The sequence below is a fragment of the Rattus norvegicus genome, chromosome 10, assembly GCF_036323735.1.
Source record: "Rattus norvegicus strain BN/NHsdMcwi chromosome 10, GRCr8, whole genome shotgun sequence".
NCBI lineage: Eukaryota > Metazoa > Chordata > Mammalia > Rodentia > Muridae > Rattus > Rattus norvegicus.
In genome coordinates this window covers 51,308,475-51,325,600 of record NC_086028.1, presented here as the reverse complement: position 1 = coordinate 51,325,600, position 17,126 = coordinate 51,308,475, and the positions used below count along the sequence as shown (strand labels likewise).

The following is a 17,126-nucleotide window of genomic DNA, read 5'->3' as shown; positions in this document are numbered from 1 at the left end:
CATCTCACAGTGTTGTACAGGTATCAAAACATCACTCTACAGCTTTTACACACTGCTTTACCAACTATACTCAAAAAGGCTGCAAATAAACTCTAAGCTTCAAGAATAGACTGCCAAGCAAAGATGAGATATATTGGTAGAAGTTTCCTTATGATTCAGGGTTGGATAGAAAAAGACCACTCAAGATAAACAAAGGCAAGGCAGAACTTTCTAAAGATGGGGCACAGAGTCCAGATTTCACCCATGGTCCCCTCAATGTCAAGCACCAGAGGAAAAGAAAGAACTTTATATGATGGGGGAAAGGAAATAGGATTCTCCCTAAAGAAGGGCAGGATTACAGAAGAAGAAATTACAGTCTGGCAGGAAAAGTAAAAATTAGGGCAGGAATCTGTTTTGAGCACATTCAGCTTCAAGGGATCCTTGTTGGTCAGATCCAGCAAGACAGGGCTTGATCAAAAATACCATTAGTTGGAGGTATTAAAGAAAAAAGAAGATAGATTACAAAAGAGAATGTATATGCACATTTATAAATAATATACATATATACATATGATGGATTTGTAACTATAAAAATATCATATATCCTATGTATGTATATTTATATATTATATATACCTATATAACACACATGCACACATATATAAATAATACATATATAAAAGCACACCATAATACCACAATGCCAATATAGCTGAAATGTATAAATGTACTATATTTTCCTACTTTTCTTTGTTTTTTTTTGCCTTGTTTATTCTTTTTTTTAACAAAAATGGGAGCTGAAGTGATGCTCAGTACTTCCAAGCCGGAGTCCAGGCCCAGTGCCCACACTGGGCAGTTCACAACCACTTGTAACTTCCATCCCAACATCCGACACCTTCTTCCAGCCTTTGCAGGCACCTGTACTCACATGCATACCACAAAGATGGACTCTTATATGTAAATAAAAATAAATAAATATTAAAAATATAGAATAAGAACATGTATGACTTCCATAAAGACATATTAATAAATAGTATTTGTACAAATTAGAGAGTTGAGCCATCTAAGTTTTCCTGAAAATTGCTACATCCTAAGAAGTGAGGCACGCTTGCACGCTTAGGGTTGTCAGATAAAGAACAATAATTAAGAGACACTTATACTTTTTAAAAATAATTGTTTGTCTGTGACTCAGATTTAACTGTGTACCCTGTGTTTTGATTTACTAAATTAAGAAACTTAAGAACAATGGCTAATTGCTGTCTTCGCCAATTAAGGTATATTTGGAAGGAATAGTGTGTATTCATTTAATTAGTTTACTTTCCTTCTAAAGACTATATTAATTTGGAGGCTCTGAAAAAGAGCTGCATTTTGAATTGGGGAAGACGAGAAGATCGTGACCCTGGGGCTGTTGCTGCTTCAATAATCTTTAGGGTAATCAGAGCTGACACTGTGGGCAGACTAGAAAAGGGCTTGGAAGTGGAAGAGAGAGGGGGCACAGTAAGGAAGGCGAGTGAATGCCAACTTTGTTTCATTCAACTGTACCATTTTGGCCAGAGCATCATAATCCCAGGGTGTCATTGTTAGGTTTTGGCAACTGGACACACCTAGACATTTGTAGGAAGAAGAAAACTCAGTTGGAGAACTGACTCCATGACATTGGCCTCTGGCCAGGTCTCCGGGGGCATTTTCTTGATTGTTTGGTCCAGGAGGGCCCAGCCCACTGTGGGCATAACCAGCCCTAAGCAAGTAACTCTTGTCTGTATAATACAGATAAGCCAGCAGAAATCCAAGTCAGCACAGTTTTCCTTTATGACTTCTGCCTCAGTTCCCACCTCCAGGTTTCTGCTTGAAGTTCCTGCTCCAATTTCCTTTAGTGATGGACTGTGATATGTATTTGTAAATCAAATAAACTTCTCCTCCCCAAGTTGGTTTTGTTCAGTGTTTTATCACAGCAACAAAGGAGCTAACTAGGCCATGTGGTGAGGTTTAGAGAATTAAAATGAATCTTTGGTACGACTGATTTTAGTACAAAGGTTAGCAGCCAAGGCTCTGCTGAGATTGGGTTGCAGGAAAACATCGTTTCCTTTTCTTTTTTTAAAATACTTTTTAGATTTCGTTTCTCTTGGATAGTGTATGTATGTACATTTCAAATGTCTCCTCAGGAATTTGAAAATGATGTTTGTGGATTTAACAAGAGAGTGGAAGATCTTGACCGAAGACTCGGGACTATCTTAATTCAAGCTTTTGATGATGTACCTGAGGTAGAGCACGCCTTTAAGGTTGGTGCCAGTGGAGCAGAAGTTTCACCTGTGTGTCCTCCTCAGGTCTCATCAGAGGATAATAAGTGTAACCTTCTAATTTCTTCCTGCAAACATCCCCTCCTGAGGGGAGGGGGCAATGAGCATATATAATTGGGTTTCTTGGGCAGATCATTCATGCTTTCTTTAAAGTTTTAAAATGCCTTGAAAATGTCAATGCTCTTTTTAGATTCCGTGCATCTATCAGGAGGGTCACCATTAACAGGAAAAAGGTCCAATATGGTGACTGTCTTGAAACCAGGGCTCAGAAGTATTAAGGCTGCTTCCTACAGAGAGGTTGACTTAGCCTTGAGCACAGCATTTATGAAGAATGGGCTTACAGAATCCAGGCCTGGTAGCTGGAATAACTGTTGTCCTGTCCCTATTTGTCCCATACCAGGCAGTAAGAAGAATAGAGAGATGGTTTATGGTGGTGAGAGCATAAGTGGCTACACTTTCAGGATGCTGATGTAAGACAAAGGATTCGGTAGGATGTGAGAGGTCTCTGGTGAACTGTGCAGAGGCCTGATGCCTCAAGGACTTGGTTTAGGAGACAGTCCTAGGGAGAGGGGGCATTTTGGTTCAGGAGGGAAGAGAGATTTTCATCAGTGTTGTACAAGAACTTTCTTGATAAGTTTCTAGTCATTGAAAATGTCCAAATAGACTAAATAATTTATAGGACAATTGTCAAAGAAGCATAAACCTTGGGTAAGCAAATCTATGCTATTCTAGAATATTAAATAACCAAAATATAGCATACTCCATTTATTCACACACACAGAGAGAGAGAGAGAGAGAGAGAGAGAGATTTAATAAATGTTTATTATTTAGTGACTCACCCTCCAAGACTCCAGTAATCCTTCAGACATCGCAAATGGTTTATGAGTAACCATAGAATGACCCTATATACCATGAGCTGACATGACTAACTGAGACTCAGCAGCAGATACGATGGGATGCTATAACTCTACTCATGTGTAGAAACTACTCTCTTCAACCCTCAGAATTTCTCGGCACCTGCCATTCCGAGGCTGCTCATGTGACACTCTGTGGCCACCCCATTACTCTGCCTAGGATACTGTTGCATATTACTGTTTTGTGTCTAGAGGTAGCTTCAGAAGTTCTTCTACCAGGAAGGTGTTTGGGGTCTTTCTAATGGTCTTTGGATGTTCCTGTTGTGAAAACATCTACATTTATCCAAGGATCATACCTCTTATCTACAGGTTTCAGAATGTTCAGTTCTTGAAAACATACAGAATGTTTTAGACAAAAGAGCAATGAACCCTTTATAGCCTTGGCCCTGGTCCCAAAACATCTCTGTTTGCGGCCAGACTCTCAAAGTGTTTTCATAAAAGCGCATTTCTTATCTAACCCTAACTCTTCTTAACAGCTTTTGGAAACTGCAAGGGAAACCACAGCCAGCCAGTCCCTCCTACCCAATCAATTTCTCTTTTGGTCATCTCACAAATAGAAAAATTAAAACCTTCTCTCCTTCTTCACCCAGTGCAAATGTTCCAGCAGATATAAATTAAGATAAATAAGTAGCCGTTAAGTTTGGGGGAGTTCGCCAGAGAGATCACTTAACTCCTGTTACCACTACACAATCATCTAACATTCCATGAAGCTTGGCAGTCAGGACCAAGGGGCATGCAATTTAAAGTCCCAAGTCAGTGCTACAAGATGGCCACAGGGGTTTATCAGCCACTTTGTCTGCATATTCTTAACAGGAGGCTTGAGTCCATAACACAGCAAAAGATGCACAGAACACAGTTGCTCTCTTATGCCGTCATCAAAGGGGAGCTGCTTTCTCAGGTCGAAGATAGCTCAGTTAGTAAAGTGTTTATTTTGCAAGCACAAGGACCTGAGTTCAATTCCCAGAGTTCTAAGCCAGTGAGAGATCTTGTTTAAAATAATAATGCTAGATGGTACTTGGGGGAATGATACTTGAGTTGGTCATCTTGCCTGTGTACACACACACACACACACACACACACACACACACACACACACACAAAAGATGGATTCCTTCACATTCTGTATCTGCTTATAGAGAAGAAGATGCTCCTACTGACTTCCTTGGAAAATGTCCAGCACCTTTATATAGGCTCAGTGTGCCCCTGGAATCATTGAGGAAACACTTGAAGCCATCTGTCCTGGGAGACAGCTGATGCAGGGTTGCCCTTCGCATTGCATCTTCTCTGTGCTCAGCTATTATCCACAGCATGGCCTGGAAAGCCAAGACTTTCTAGACCAACCTGAGATTCTGAACCAAGCTAACTAGATCCTCTCTCTCTCTCTCTCTCTCTCTCTCTCTCTCTCTCTCTCATTCAGCCAGTTTTGAAGGTTAGTGATAAAAAGTGGTGAGGGAATGGCTTCTTGGGAAATGAGCTGGTTACAGCAGGTGTTCAGATTAGGGGTCTATTCAGCTCCAGAGTTAGAATTTGTGGGTAGGAACTTAACATTGTATCTCTTATTCTCATTTTCATTGACTTAAAGGAAGACAGTGCCTCCCTCAAAGACTCAAAGAATAACTATTTTAAACTGTGAGCATATATTTTCATAGTTATTTCCCTCTGTCTCTCTTTGTGTCTTTGTTTATTTCTGTTTCTTTGTTGGTTGGTTGGTTGGTTGGTTGGTTGGTTGGTTGGTTGGTTGGTTGGTTTCAAAAGCTCATTTGAAAAGTGTCCCATGAAGCAAGGCCATGGACCAAGTTTGGTTGTCAGCTGCTGTCTTTGTGAACCTCTGACATAAAGTATGAAGTAGAGATGAGAGCATATAATTCAATGGTTCCCAAACCCCTTGGCAAACCTCTATCTCCAAAAACCACTTACGTTGCAACAAATAACAGCGGGAGATTATAGCTGTGAAGTAGCAATACAAATGATTTTGTGGTTGGGAGTCTCCACAACATAAGAAACTGTATTAAGTGGTAGCAGGATTAGGAAGGTTGGGAACCATCGTTTTTTATTGGATTCGGGTTTAGAATCCAACACAGCTGAATCCCTAGGTGTCTTAGCTCCAGGTAGCATCGCAGTTTAAAAAGAAATCACAAACCAGGTGTCATCAAACCATTTCTATCTTCTGTTGACTTAGAAGGCACCTAGGTCTGGTTTTAATAGACAGAAAATCACCTCAAATTGCCATGCCTGTGATTGCTATGGCAGCTGATTCCTGAAACTTCCTTCTTCTGTCTTTTTCTATCTCCACTGCTCTCCCGTGTCATATCTTCTGTGTGTAGTTCAATTTACCTTGCTGGTGTCTTTGGTTTTCCTTCAGTTTAGATCCTTACAACAGAGGAACACATGGGAGATACCCAGGAGGACAAAAGAAAGGCTAGGTGTAGTAAACAGAGAAGTAACAATCCTAGAACTGAAGATGCTGAGGCAGGAGGATCATGAGTTTCAGGACACTCTTGAGCCACACAGTAAGAACTTCTCTCACAAAACCAATAACCTACCCTTCGCCCACACAACTAAGAAGCCAAGAAAGGAGAGGGGGAAGGTTCCAGATATCCACATGCTTGTGGCACAGCTGCAGTTCCACCATAACATATGTGTATCCCTCCTGTATTCGGACATAGAAGGAAGAAGAAGAAGAAGAAAATCAAATGGGAAGCAGAATTTTTGCTGTCTTAGAAAATTAAAGTGCATATTCTTATCATTTTCCCCTCTCTACAGCTCCTAGATATCACAGGGACCCTTGTCGAAAGACCCCTGGTAGCACAGGATGTGTCACACAAATACCTGGCCCTCATCCGAATGTTCAACACAGAACTGGATGCCGTGAGGATCATCTACAGTCAGCACATCCGGGAAGAGGTGGAGCATGGTAGGGTGGTTCCCAGGGGATGGGCGGGGCATGTTTTGTGACTGGGATGAGTAGAATACACTTATCTTGTATTTAACTGTCCACACATGGACGGACATCCTCTGAGAGTCATGAGTCTAGTCCATTTGGTGAAAATTCTAGGTCGTCTTGGGAGATTATAGAGTTCAGTGAATTGTACATTTACTGTGTGGGAGGCTGAGATTGCCAGGGTGGCTCAGACCTGTGAAATCTTGACCACCAGTGGTCAGCTGTGGCTTTGGCATAATGGATGAGTTGATGGGTCTGTGTGGCCACACTGGTTAATTGTCATCATAACTCAGTGTACGTTTTATGAGCCTGAAAAAGAAGGTCCCTGTCCTTGCACTGCCATAGCCGCTCTGCCTCTGGAGGGAGAAACTAGTGGGAACCTGAGAAGGGGCAGTCACTATGCAGATGTGTGGCTCAGCACCAGTTCCTCTATCCACCCACCCTTGGAGCTGTTGGCCACAGTCCTTTGGTGACCGTTCTTTTCATCTACAGTGGACACCGGCTCTCATGCTGAAACCACCCAGACCCCATGTACATACCATGCATATAGTGAGGACTCAAGAAATATGCCTGGAATAAACCCATGTTCCACTTTTGAATGTGTAAGATAGAGTATGCAGCTAGTAAAACCTGTAGCTGTCACACCTCTGCAATGGAACTCATGGTGGGGTAAAGGGACTGTCCCCTCTCAGCTACAACTGAGCATTAGAAATGCCGGTAGACAGTGGTTTTAATTTTACCAGAGAAGCTAAATGGTTTTAATTATAGGTGAAATCTCACCTTTGCTAAATTGTGATCACTGTTTATACAGAAGTAAAGTCAATGTCCGGACTAAGATCGTAATCCACAGGCTGCTGACGTAATTCATTATCCACATGGCTTGTCCATTCGTAGCCTGACAGAATTCTCAAAGAAACCTCTGGCTGCTATTAAGCAAGGGAGATGCCACCCTCACTTTTAAAATAAGAAGAGTGAGTCCCAGAGAGATGAAATTATCTGTTTAAGACCACTGCCTCAACCCTCAGTGTTCAAGTAAAACTCTCTTGAGATGTTCTAAAAATAATTCTGACCAGCTGCTAGACCAATTCAATCACGATCACTGGGCAGAGGACCCACGTTCTCTGAGCTGTTGTGTTCTCCCAAAGTTTAGCAGGACATTTGACTTCAGTTTGGAAATAGATGTGGGGTTAACTGGAGAAGGCTCTCCTGGGGTAGAGGGAGCTGGGGGTTGCACCCCCTTTCTTCAGGATAGTCGTTCTTGTCTCCAGGATTCTCTCCCGTGCACAAAAATATGCCCACTATGGCTGGGGGCATCCGCTGGGCACAGGAACTGAGGCAGCGCATCAAGGGTCCCTTCAGCAACTTCAAAAATATACCACACTGGTGAGTATCTGATTCTTGAGATGCATCTAAGACACACACACACACACACACACACACACACACACACACACACACACACAACGTTGTTCTATGTTCAGACCCTATGTAGGTTCTATCACCCCAATCAAACCTGTGGGCTGAGATATGGGTCCTTCAGGGTTAACTTAAGCTTAGCCCCATAGGTGATTTCCAGAGGAAAATCAATCAGGGGCTTCATACTCTATGGAGGCCCTCAACATTACTTCTTGGGGAAAGCATTCTCTGTGCCCCTGAGGCAGCTGGGAAATAATGAGTTCTTCCCAAATGTGCTGTGAAGATTGTGTTAGAAATTCAGCCTCTTGGCCTCACCAGTCAAGTCCGAATCCAGGCTGGGACTCTGTGTCTCTGGCTTGGTGACTGATGGTAGCCAGGTTAGGGAAGCATGAGCCTGCTTCACGCCTGCACCTAGAAGCTGAGTGTCTTAGAAGACTCCCCGCTGCTGGTAGTGCATGACAGGGAACATTGGATTTAGGATGCTCCCCGCCTGGGGACAGGCGGTCTTCCTCTGATCCCTCTTTGTAGAAGACTCCATCTTGTTCAAAGCACTTGACATTGGCAAGTACAACAAAGGCAAAGGGTCTGGAAGTTGACTGTTGGCGTTACAGCTTTTCTTAGAGTCAGGAATGTCCGCAGAGACCCTGGGCTCAGGTAGCGAGATTAAATGTCTTTCAAGATGTGAGACAGAGACGACTGCAGGGTTCAGTCACTACCTCACTTCTGGTCACTAGTCAGACACGAAGTCTCAACATGAGCAGTTGAGATGGAGCTGATCTCTGCTCTGCTTTGTGTAAGCTTTGCATGCTGCATGTGGAGAAACCAGAGAAAGAAGGGAGGTGACTCCCCTCCTGACCCAGAGTCAAACAAGAAATAACTGAGGCTTCTTCCCCTCCAGCTTCTAGGCCACACTTTCTTGCAGTACTTTTCAGCCATCGAGAATTTGACCAGAAGTAGGGCTGAGGACCCAGGCCTCATAGGCAAGTCCCTTAGAGCAGTGGTTCTCAACCTGTCTGTCTCTACCCCTTGGCGGGAAGTGGGAGGGTAGGACAACACTTTTATGGGAATTGCATAACAGACACCCTACATAGCAGAAATCCTGCATCTCAGATATTTACATTATGATTCATAACAACAACAAAATTACAATTATGAAGTAGGAAATGTGAAAATGTTTTTATGGTTTGGGTTGTGTGTGTGTGTTGGGGGGCTTCACCACAACACGAGGAACTATAATAAAGGCTCACAGCATTAGGAAGGTTGAAAACCACTGCCTTAAAGCCAAATAAAGAAGACATGCATGAGGGAGTCAAGGCTGCTTCCAGGCATAGGAACTGCATTGCTGTCTTAGGTCTGGTTCTTAGGAAGCAGAGTCTGCAAAGGATGCTCTCAGGAGCTAAAGGAGAGAGGGAAGAGAGCTGGCTCAGAGTGGGTAGGGATGAGCTGCTGGTTGGCAGTAGCACGGGCATCAGTGGATCCTGCAAAGGACACAGCATCTAATAAGAACCCAGGCTTGGAGTCTCCACCTCAGCTAGTTCTTAGACACGGAGTTTCACCGTAAAGAGCATGACTATGTGCTACATGACTCTCAGTCCAAGAAAGCCCAAAGCCCTAGTCTGGCTCCATTGATACCAGACCATAGGCATGTATGCATGCGAAACACTCATGCACATATTATTAAAACAATAATGAAAAGAGAATGCGGTAGGTTTCTAGCAAAAAGTGAAACGGAAACATCATTGCATTCCCTCTGGGGGCCCCTCAAGCCCACTAGGCAGCAAAGCCAGACAGACACTTTGTGAAGTCAACCATGTGCGCCTCTGCCTTAACCTCTCCAGATCCAAGTCTGAGACTTGTGAGGTCATGGTGAGGCCTGGAGAAATCATGCAGCATGTGAGGGCATTAGGGAATAAGAGGTGCAAGTCACCCGCCTGGTGTGGAGCACTCTGAGATACGGCTGCTTATCCAGCACAAAAGAGAACAAAGCAAGCTGTGCTTTCTCTGCAGGAGTGAGGGTTCCCTGAAGGGCTCCAGAGATCCTGGGAAGAGACCTGTGCCGGCAAAAGGAAAAAGTGGATGTTAAAGATTTAGCAATAAGCTGCCTAGTTTCACAAGCAGGACAAACAAAAGCAGACTCCATGCAGTTAGTGTAAAGATATTTGGAAATTAAAGAGACTTAGTTTTTCCCAGGAGCTGGACACTTATTTACTGTTATGGTCAGTGTCAAAGGCAGTGGGAAAAGCTGTGGGTAAGAGTATTTGCAGGGTAGACTCTGTTCTCTTCTGTGGTCCTCAGTATCCTGGCAGAAGCCTCTGCTGTGTGTGTGAGAAAACGGTGTTTGTGGATGCATTTCTGTGTGTAGGTGTGTGTGTGTGTGTGTGTGTGTGTGTGTGTGTGTGTGTGTGTGTGTTGCATTGCATGTGCACACATTTTCTGAGGAGAGAGGTGGGTGGGGCCTCATACAGACATGTCAAGGAATAGCAGTGTTTCTGAACAAGTGTCCTTGATGGATTTCAGAAATCCTTTGTCTCGGGCTGGAGAGATGGCTCAGTGGTTAAGAGCACTGACTGCTCTACCAGAGGTCCTGAGTTCAAATCCCAGCGACCACATGGTGGCTCACAACCATCTGTAATGAGATCTGATGTCCTCTTCTGGTGTGTCTGAAGACAGTGACAGTGTACTCACATATATAAATAAATAAATCTTTAAAAAAAAAAAGAAATCCTTTGTCTCTACCTATCTAGGGAAAGTGAGTCTCTGTCTGTCTCCTATCTATCTATCTATCTATCTATCTATCTATCTATCTATCTATCATCTATCTATCATCTATCAATCTATCGATCATCATTTATCTATTACCTATATATTATTATATGAAGCATTGTTGTAATCACATATACAAACATGTAACATTATATGGATTTTTCTTTATACACAGAAAACAGTATCACCTAGAATTTTTCTTTACTCTCCCAATTTTCTTTTTATTCATGTTTTGTTAAAATTCCTCTACTTGGTATATATACGACCAGATTAGCCAGGACAGCAGTTGGTGGAAACACAGCAATAGACTTCACACTGTCCCTGCCATCTGGGGTACTGCCGGGAATTTTAGGAAGTGCGGATGCTCCCTAGTGGCCTGTTGAGAATGTTCAGGGAGGAGAACGCAATCTCTTCCAAGGCCCTTTGAAAACTAGCCCAAAAGCTGTTCCATGTCCAGTTTGGTTTTTGTTTTGTTATTTTATTTCTTGAGATTCCTGCATTTGTCCCAGGCAGGCCTGGAATACATGATCCAATTGCCTCAGTCCCCCAATTATCATTTAACGAATAAACTGCAGGCTACAGAGAAGGTATTGGTTGTTTTTTTGTTTTTTTGTTTTTTGTTTTTTTCTAATTGTATGACTTTTTCTTCTCCTTTCTTGTAAATTGATAGGTGCTTGCAATCTGCTGAAGGAAAGAGAATGATACAAAAATATGAAGATTTGCTCACCCTGCTAGAAGAGTAAGCAGCCTCGGGATTATATCTTCCTTAGGATTACCCAACCCCAAACCCCCTCTCCCCACACCCCATACCTTCTCACCCCTATACCCTCACAGCCATGCACTTTGTCATTCACAGGGCAGATTCTATATCAGCTATGAAATATCATTGTGTAGTTTATGGTATAGCACAGGTATTTGTGAGCACAGCATTACTGGGCCTTGAGAACAAGTCTCTGGGAGAATGTGGCTGTATTCTGGACACAAATATGTTCCTAGTGTCACTTTCCTGGGTCTCTGAACCTTGTGGAATGGAGTGATGCTCTGAGAAGCCTGAACTTTCAGTTGCTACTCAGTGAAAAGAAAGCAATCGTTTATACTGCAAGGAGTGAACTAAGTTCCAAAACATGTTCTCCATCCTTTTAGAGAGACAACATAAGAATGGAATTTGCACGTGGGACCATACTTGTCCCTGCTCTGGAGCCCAGTGAATCTTTCACAAGTTCAAGGTTGACAGGCACCTCTTCCAATATGGCCCTACCTTCTGCTTTTGCCATTGCTCCTTCTCCTGGCTCTGGAGAGCAGGGTAATAGGCATAAAGGCATCTGATACTGCTTGCCATTGGGTTAGACAAATGGACTCATAGCTCTCTTCTACCTGCCAGGAACCCACATGTCTACCCTTTACCCTGTAAATGTCTTAAGTGTATTTTCCCTTTCCTGTCTCCAGGACTGGAATCTTCTCAAAAAGACCCACATCTGCTCCAGACTGACCTACTGTAGCAGCTTCCCGACAGCCCTCCTTATTTGTGTTCCTTGATGCACACACTAGCCAAATCCAATGCTTTCACTGTAGCCCCACCCCTCAGGGGTTCCCATTGTTCCCCAGTCTTTGCTTCCCTCCAGCCTCCTATGTACTATTCACCCTTTAATCCCAGTTAAGTCAGGCTGTTTCTCCCCTCGCCATGGCTTCTGATGGGATTCATCCCACCACCTCTGCTCAGCCATGAGACAAGTCAAGCATTGCTCCATCATCTCTCCCATGAGGTTTTCTTCGACCTCCTTATTCCTGCCATCCGGTGCCCGACACCCATGGCAACTCTCTAAGGCTGATTTTGCTGTACTGTGTTATTCTGATCTTCCAGTAGTCCCCACCATTAGCTGTGTCTCTCAGTTATTAATTCATGAATTTATTCTCCAAGCCCAGCACATGGCACGTACCCAGTCAATGTGCAATGACTGAATAATGAATTCCGCGAGCTACTCAAAGGTTAGTGTGAGAGCAGTTGTTACCAATATCTTCTTTTATATGTCCCTGGAGCTAACCAGAACCTTCCATTCTCACCTCCCCCCTCCAAGGATCATTGAAAGCTTTCTGATTCTTTGCAGATCGCAGTGGTGTCATCTGTAAAAGAATGTATATTATTAGAAATGTGTGCAGTGAGTTAATATAGTGGCTGTTTTTCTTTATCCTGGCTGGTTCCCCTACAACAACACAGAGAGATCAAGATTTATTTGCAAATTAAAAGCATAATAACCTAGCATTATTCTATCCCAATCCTCTAATCTAATCTGGCTACGTATCAGCCCAAATCACTGAGACACTTGCATGTTTGTATTGGTCTGGCTCTGTAGGCTTCAGGTGTGTTCCCATGATGTCTCTCTGGACCTCTTCCTTGTGGTGAATTCTCTCTTCCTCCCTTTCCCTCCCTCCTCCTCTGGCTGGCAGAAGGAGAATAGAGAACAATTTTCTCTATTACCTAATTATTGGCTTTTCCAGCCTTTATTTACAAGGTATAGAATAAATGGTGAGCATTGTTTACACAAATTTGAGACAGGAGATTCTTAACATAAGCATTACAATGCCATGTCCAGATTGAAACCAGATAGCGGGATAGAGAAACTAGCCTTTGTATAATATAAATGGATAAATTTTACACAGTGCACAATAACATTATGCCTACAACCACCTTCAAGGATCAGTGGGCCCCTGAAAGAGCTGGCTCATCCTGGCTGGGTCAGAGACTAGTTGTTTCTCCAGGTTGTTTTACTACAGAGCTGAGCCAAGAGCTGGGGGTTCACAGCCTGTTTCTGAGGTTGCTCTCATCTCTGGTTGTTACAGGTATGAGAGAAGACTTTATGAGGACTGGTGTCAGACAGTGTCTGAGAAGTCACAGCGCAATCTCTCCCTACCACTTTTGCATCGTGACCCCATCACAAAGCAGCTCTCTGTCAACTTTAACTCACAGGTCAGCTGGGTGGCAGTAACTTCCACTGGTGTCCCAGAAATATCCACTGAACTTCACTGATTTCAAGGGTCAAGAAATTTTTTTTCATATACTACTTGAAACAGTTTATACTTTTCACTCTCTTGTGGGGGGATGAAACTCAGGTCGGACTACTTTCTTATGGTATTCATGTCCATGATTTCTCTAGGCTTGATCAATGGGTTTGATTTTGTACGATAGGGAATCAAACACGAGTTGCACAATGTCAGGAACACTTCCTCAAAATACATTGCTAAATGACTTTGCCATGGTACAAGCATCAGAAGGTGTTGATGAAACAACCACGGTGTTACTACAAAATTTGAACTTATGGGGCAGGAGCTCCTTTCTCAGTTTCCATTCTGCTTGCGCTTCCATTTATGCTTCTGGCCATCTGGCTTCCCTCCACTTACCTTCTTTCTCCTGAACCTTCCTCCCTGATGCTGCATGTAAGGAACTGATGGGAATAGAAGTTAACAAGAGGCCCAAGGTCTTTAGGCCCTCAAGATGGTTGGGTCCTTCATGGACACAGCTACATTTTACTGATCCCCAGTAAATGCTACTCGTGTTTGCCTCTTTCCTCAGCTGATTTCAGTGTTGAAAGAAATGAACTATCTTCAGCCCACTGAGGTGAAACCGATCCCCGAGACCGCAGCAGCCATGTTCTCCTCCAGGGAATTCTATCGCCAGCTTGTGGCCAACTTGGAGTTGATGGCAAATTGGTACAACAAGGTTATAACAACTCTGCTGGAGGTGGAATTTCCACTAGTGGAGGAAGAACTGCAAAATATTGATCTCCGTCTGAGAGCTGCAGAGGAGACTCTGAGCTGGAAAACAGAAGGTAAGAAAGAACAACTTGCAGTCAGAGAGGAATGTGGGAATGGAAAGACCCAGTGAAGTTAAAAGACACCCTCATTATCCCACTGGACCCTGATCCAAGTTGCAAACACAAAACTAGCCTCCTCTCAGATATATGCCCAAGCCTGGAAACACAGAGAATCCGTCTTCCTCCTTCTTCTCTCTAATTGTAGGTTGTCAATTTAGAAACCTCTATAACCCATACTGCAAGGGCCTCGTAGGTTGTATATGGTACCCCCATTTCTCCTGCTATGCTAGGCTCTTTGTCAATGAGAACTCAGATGCTCTCATTCCTTGTAGGTTGTTAAACTAGGATGTGGGCACAGAAAAGAAGAAAACAACGGATTTACTGCTCTAGCGTCTTATAGTTAAATCCAGTAAATCTTTAGTTACTGCTGATTGAGAGCTTGTGAGGGACTCTAGGGACAAGATGGGACATGTGATATATTACCATCAAAGAATTTGCATTTGTGGGAGGGCAGGGGGCATATGTATAACCCAAATCATGTAAGACTGGCCATTTTTTTAAACCCATCATAAAGTTTAAAATGAAGTGTAAAGAATGATGGAATAGGGAAAACAATTAACACTAATGTTATTAGAAAATTAAGAGTTAAAAAGAAGACCATAATTAACTCATGAAAGTGATAGAATATTTCATTAAATATGTTAGAACTTTACCCAATATATGTAAGAGGATAACATTTTTAATATACAATGCATTGCAAGTTACTAGAAACAAAACATGATTAATCAAAAATCATCAAATTGATCTGATATTCCTTAGCAGTTATGAAAATTCCTATGTGCTTGGTACGTGAGTATTTCCTTGTTTGTCTTCCTGTTTAATCGGAATTAAGGGAGGGGCTGGCTTTTTAATACAACCAGGGAGGAGGAGACTTTGCTGATAGCAAAGTAACCTGTACAGAACAGTCTCCTACAGCCTGATGGCTTAAATTCCTGTCATTCATAGCACATGGTCCTTCAGTTCTGCCACCACCCTATGCCATTTTAGTTAATTCTATTTCTTTTGGGGAGCAGGCATTTGGGATTATGCCATGCAAATAACCAATAGCATTCATGACCTGGAACGAAGAATTCAGAAGACAAAAGACAACGTGGAAGAGATTCAAACCATCATGAAAACATGGGTGTCTCCAATATTTAAGAGAAAGGATGGGAAAAAAGAATGCCCCCTTTCTCTGGATGATCAGCAGGATCTCCTGGAAAAATACTACAGTCTCATCAGGGAATCAGGCCTTAAGATTCATGCTCTTGTTCAGGTAACAACTGACCACGTAAGCACTGTACCAAGAAGGGTCTTTGAATGTTAAAATGGAATCTGTATATTAGAATGATCGATAGATGCTGAATCTTCTGTGGGCAAGAACAAGCTCTAAACTAATAAAATAACTAAAGCTAATAGATAATAGGGCCCCCAAATCAAGAAGCCAGTATTAATACTGTCAAAATTAACTCATCTCACCTAACTCCTCAAACTAGAAAGCAAACCAGAATCCTAAATCACCAGCTGCAGTAACCACCCACCCCGGCCCATACAGCCTGGTGTGGCTGTACTGCATTATCCTATGACCTACCTCTAAAGAGCCCAGAGAGATGAGAGAGTGCCATGGCATCCCTGGCTTTGATCGGAAGAAGAAAGAATTCATAGTGTCACAGTTGGCACAGCAAGGATTATTGTCCTGTACTATGATCAGGGCAGCCTCCCATCCCATGATCAACAACTGAAGGTTCACTGTGAACAGTGGGAAGGATATAAATGACCCCATCCCCAACACTACTGAAAAAGTCATGGATTCATGCCAGAACTCAGGAATAAATCACCATTCAATACAAGTGTGGTTTGAAGGGCAATTAAGAGTCCTCGTTATAAATATTAATGATAACCGATTACATGAAGGAGAATTTCCTAAATTTTGCCTTTGAAAGATGAAGAACTCTTACTTGATTTTTTTAAAAAAAATCATCTAGTCCTAGATTTAGTAATTTTAGGATGTATTGCTCATCTATTTTTTTTCAAGACTCTCAGGATAGAAGCTGAGTGTCTTGGCATTAGGCCCTTCCTTCTTCCTTTGATGATGCCCCCTTGGCATATTTTGCCTTCATGCCACAGTCTTAGCCTGACTCATGTCATCATTGCCTTCAAATGTTTCCCTGCATCACTTCATTAATTCAACGGTCATTTAGGAATGTGTTTTCTAATTTCCTTACATTTGGGGCTTCTCTGCATATTGTAATGGAATGGATGTCTAATTTAACTCTATGTTCAGAGAGATACTTTGAATTTCCTGAGACTTGTTCTACATCCCAGACCACAGCCTATGTTGGTGAGGATTTCATGGACATTGACAATGTCTATGCTTCCGTTTTTGTTTGGAATCCCCTGAATAAGGCGTGATGGTTCTGTTAGGATCTTTCGGATGCTTTCTGGTCTTGTATATCTGTTTTTTTCTATCAACTTGTACAGATAGAATATTAAAATCTCAGTGATTTTAGAGTTATCTGTTTAATCCTTTGGTTTTGTCAGATTTTTTCATGTGAGCTCTGTTGGCATAACAGTCATCATAAAGCCCTGATGACCTGAATGTACCATCATTGTTAAAGTCCCTCCTGATTTCCAATGATGCTCCTCCATCTTGAAGTCTGCCGTTTTCTCATAATAATGTAACCTTCCCTCCTGATTCATTATTCTTATTCTTATTTGCATTGCCCATCTCCCCAAACTCATACCTTCAACCTCCTTACTCTCTACAGTCAAAAAATGTCCCTTTGTACCCAGTATATATTAAAAGCAGTGAAAATTTCTTAAATATTAATAATTCCATTGTTTATGTGTATATCCACATGTAGATGTGTACACCAGTGCTCATAAAGTCTACACTTGATCTAAGCCAAAAGGCCGAGAAGCGATTGCTCATAAAGTCTAAAGATGACACTGGATCCCCAGTTGCTGG

At 42.5% G+C, this 17,126-nt stretch overlaps 1 protein-coding gene across 14 annotated transcripts in view; it reads left to right on the top strand.

Annotated features, from left to right (window-relative positions):
- Dnah9 (dynein, axonemal, heavy chain 9) overlaps window positions 1–17,126 on the top strand; it is a 367,182-nt gene that overhangs the window by 38,377 nt on the left and 311,679 nt on the right. For 13 of the 14 annotated variants that reach the window (XR_005490291.2, XR_005490292.2, XR_005490293.2 and 10 more), the window contains 7 exons: window positions 2,142–2,258; window positions 5,954–6,104; window positions 7,400–7,514; window positions 10,981–11,049; window positions 13,149–13,275; window positions 13,879–14,134; window positions 15,193–15,434. Coding sequence is in view for 11 of the 14 variants with exons in the window: in NM_001427097.1 (NP_001414026.1) it covers window positions 2,142–2,258; window positions 5,954–6,104; window positions 7,400–7,514; window positions 10,981–11,049; window positions 13,149–13,275; window positions 13,879–14,134; window positions 15,193–15,434 (1,077 nt within the window). In the remaining 3 variants the exon portion in view is untranslated. The remainder of the gene's footprint in view (window positions 1–2,141; window positions 2,259–5,953; window positions 6,105–7,399; window positions 7,515–10,980; window positions 11,050–13,148; window positions 13,276–13,878; window positions 14,135–15,192; window positions 15,435–17,126) is intronic. The other variant, XM_039087294.2, reaches the window with a different exon arrangement.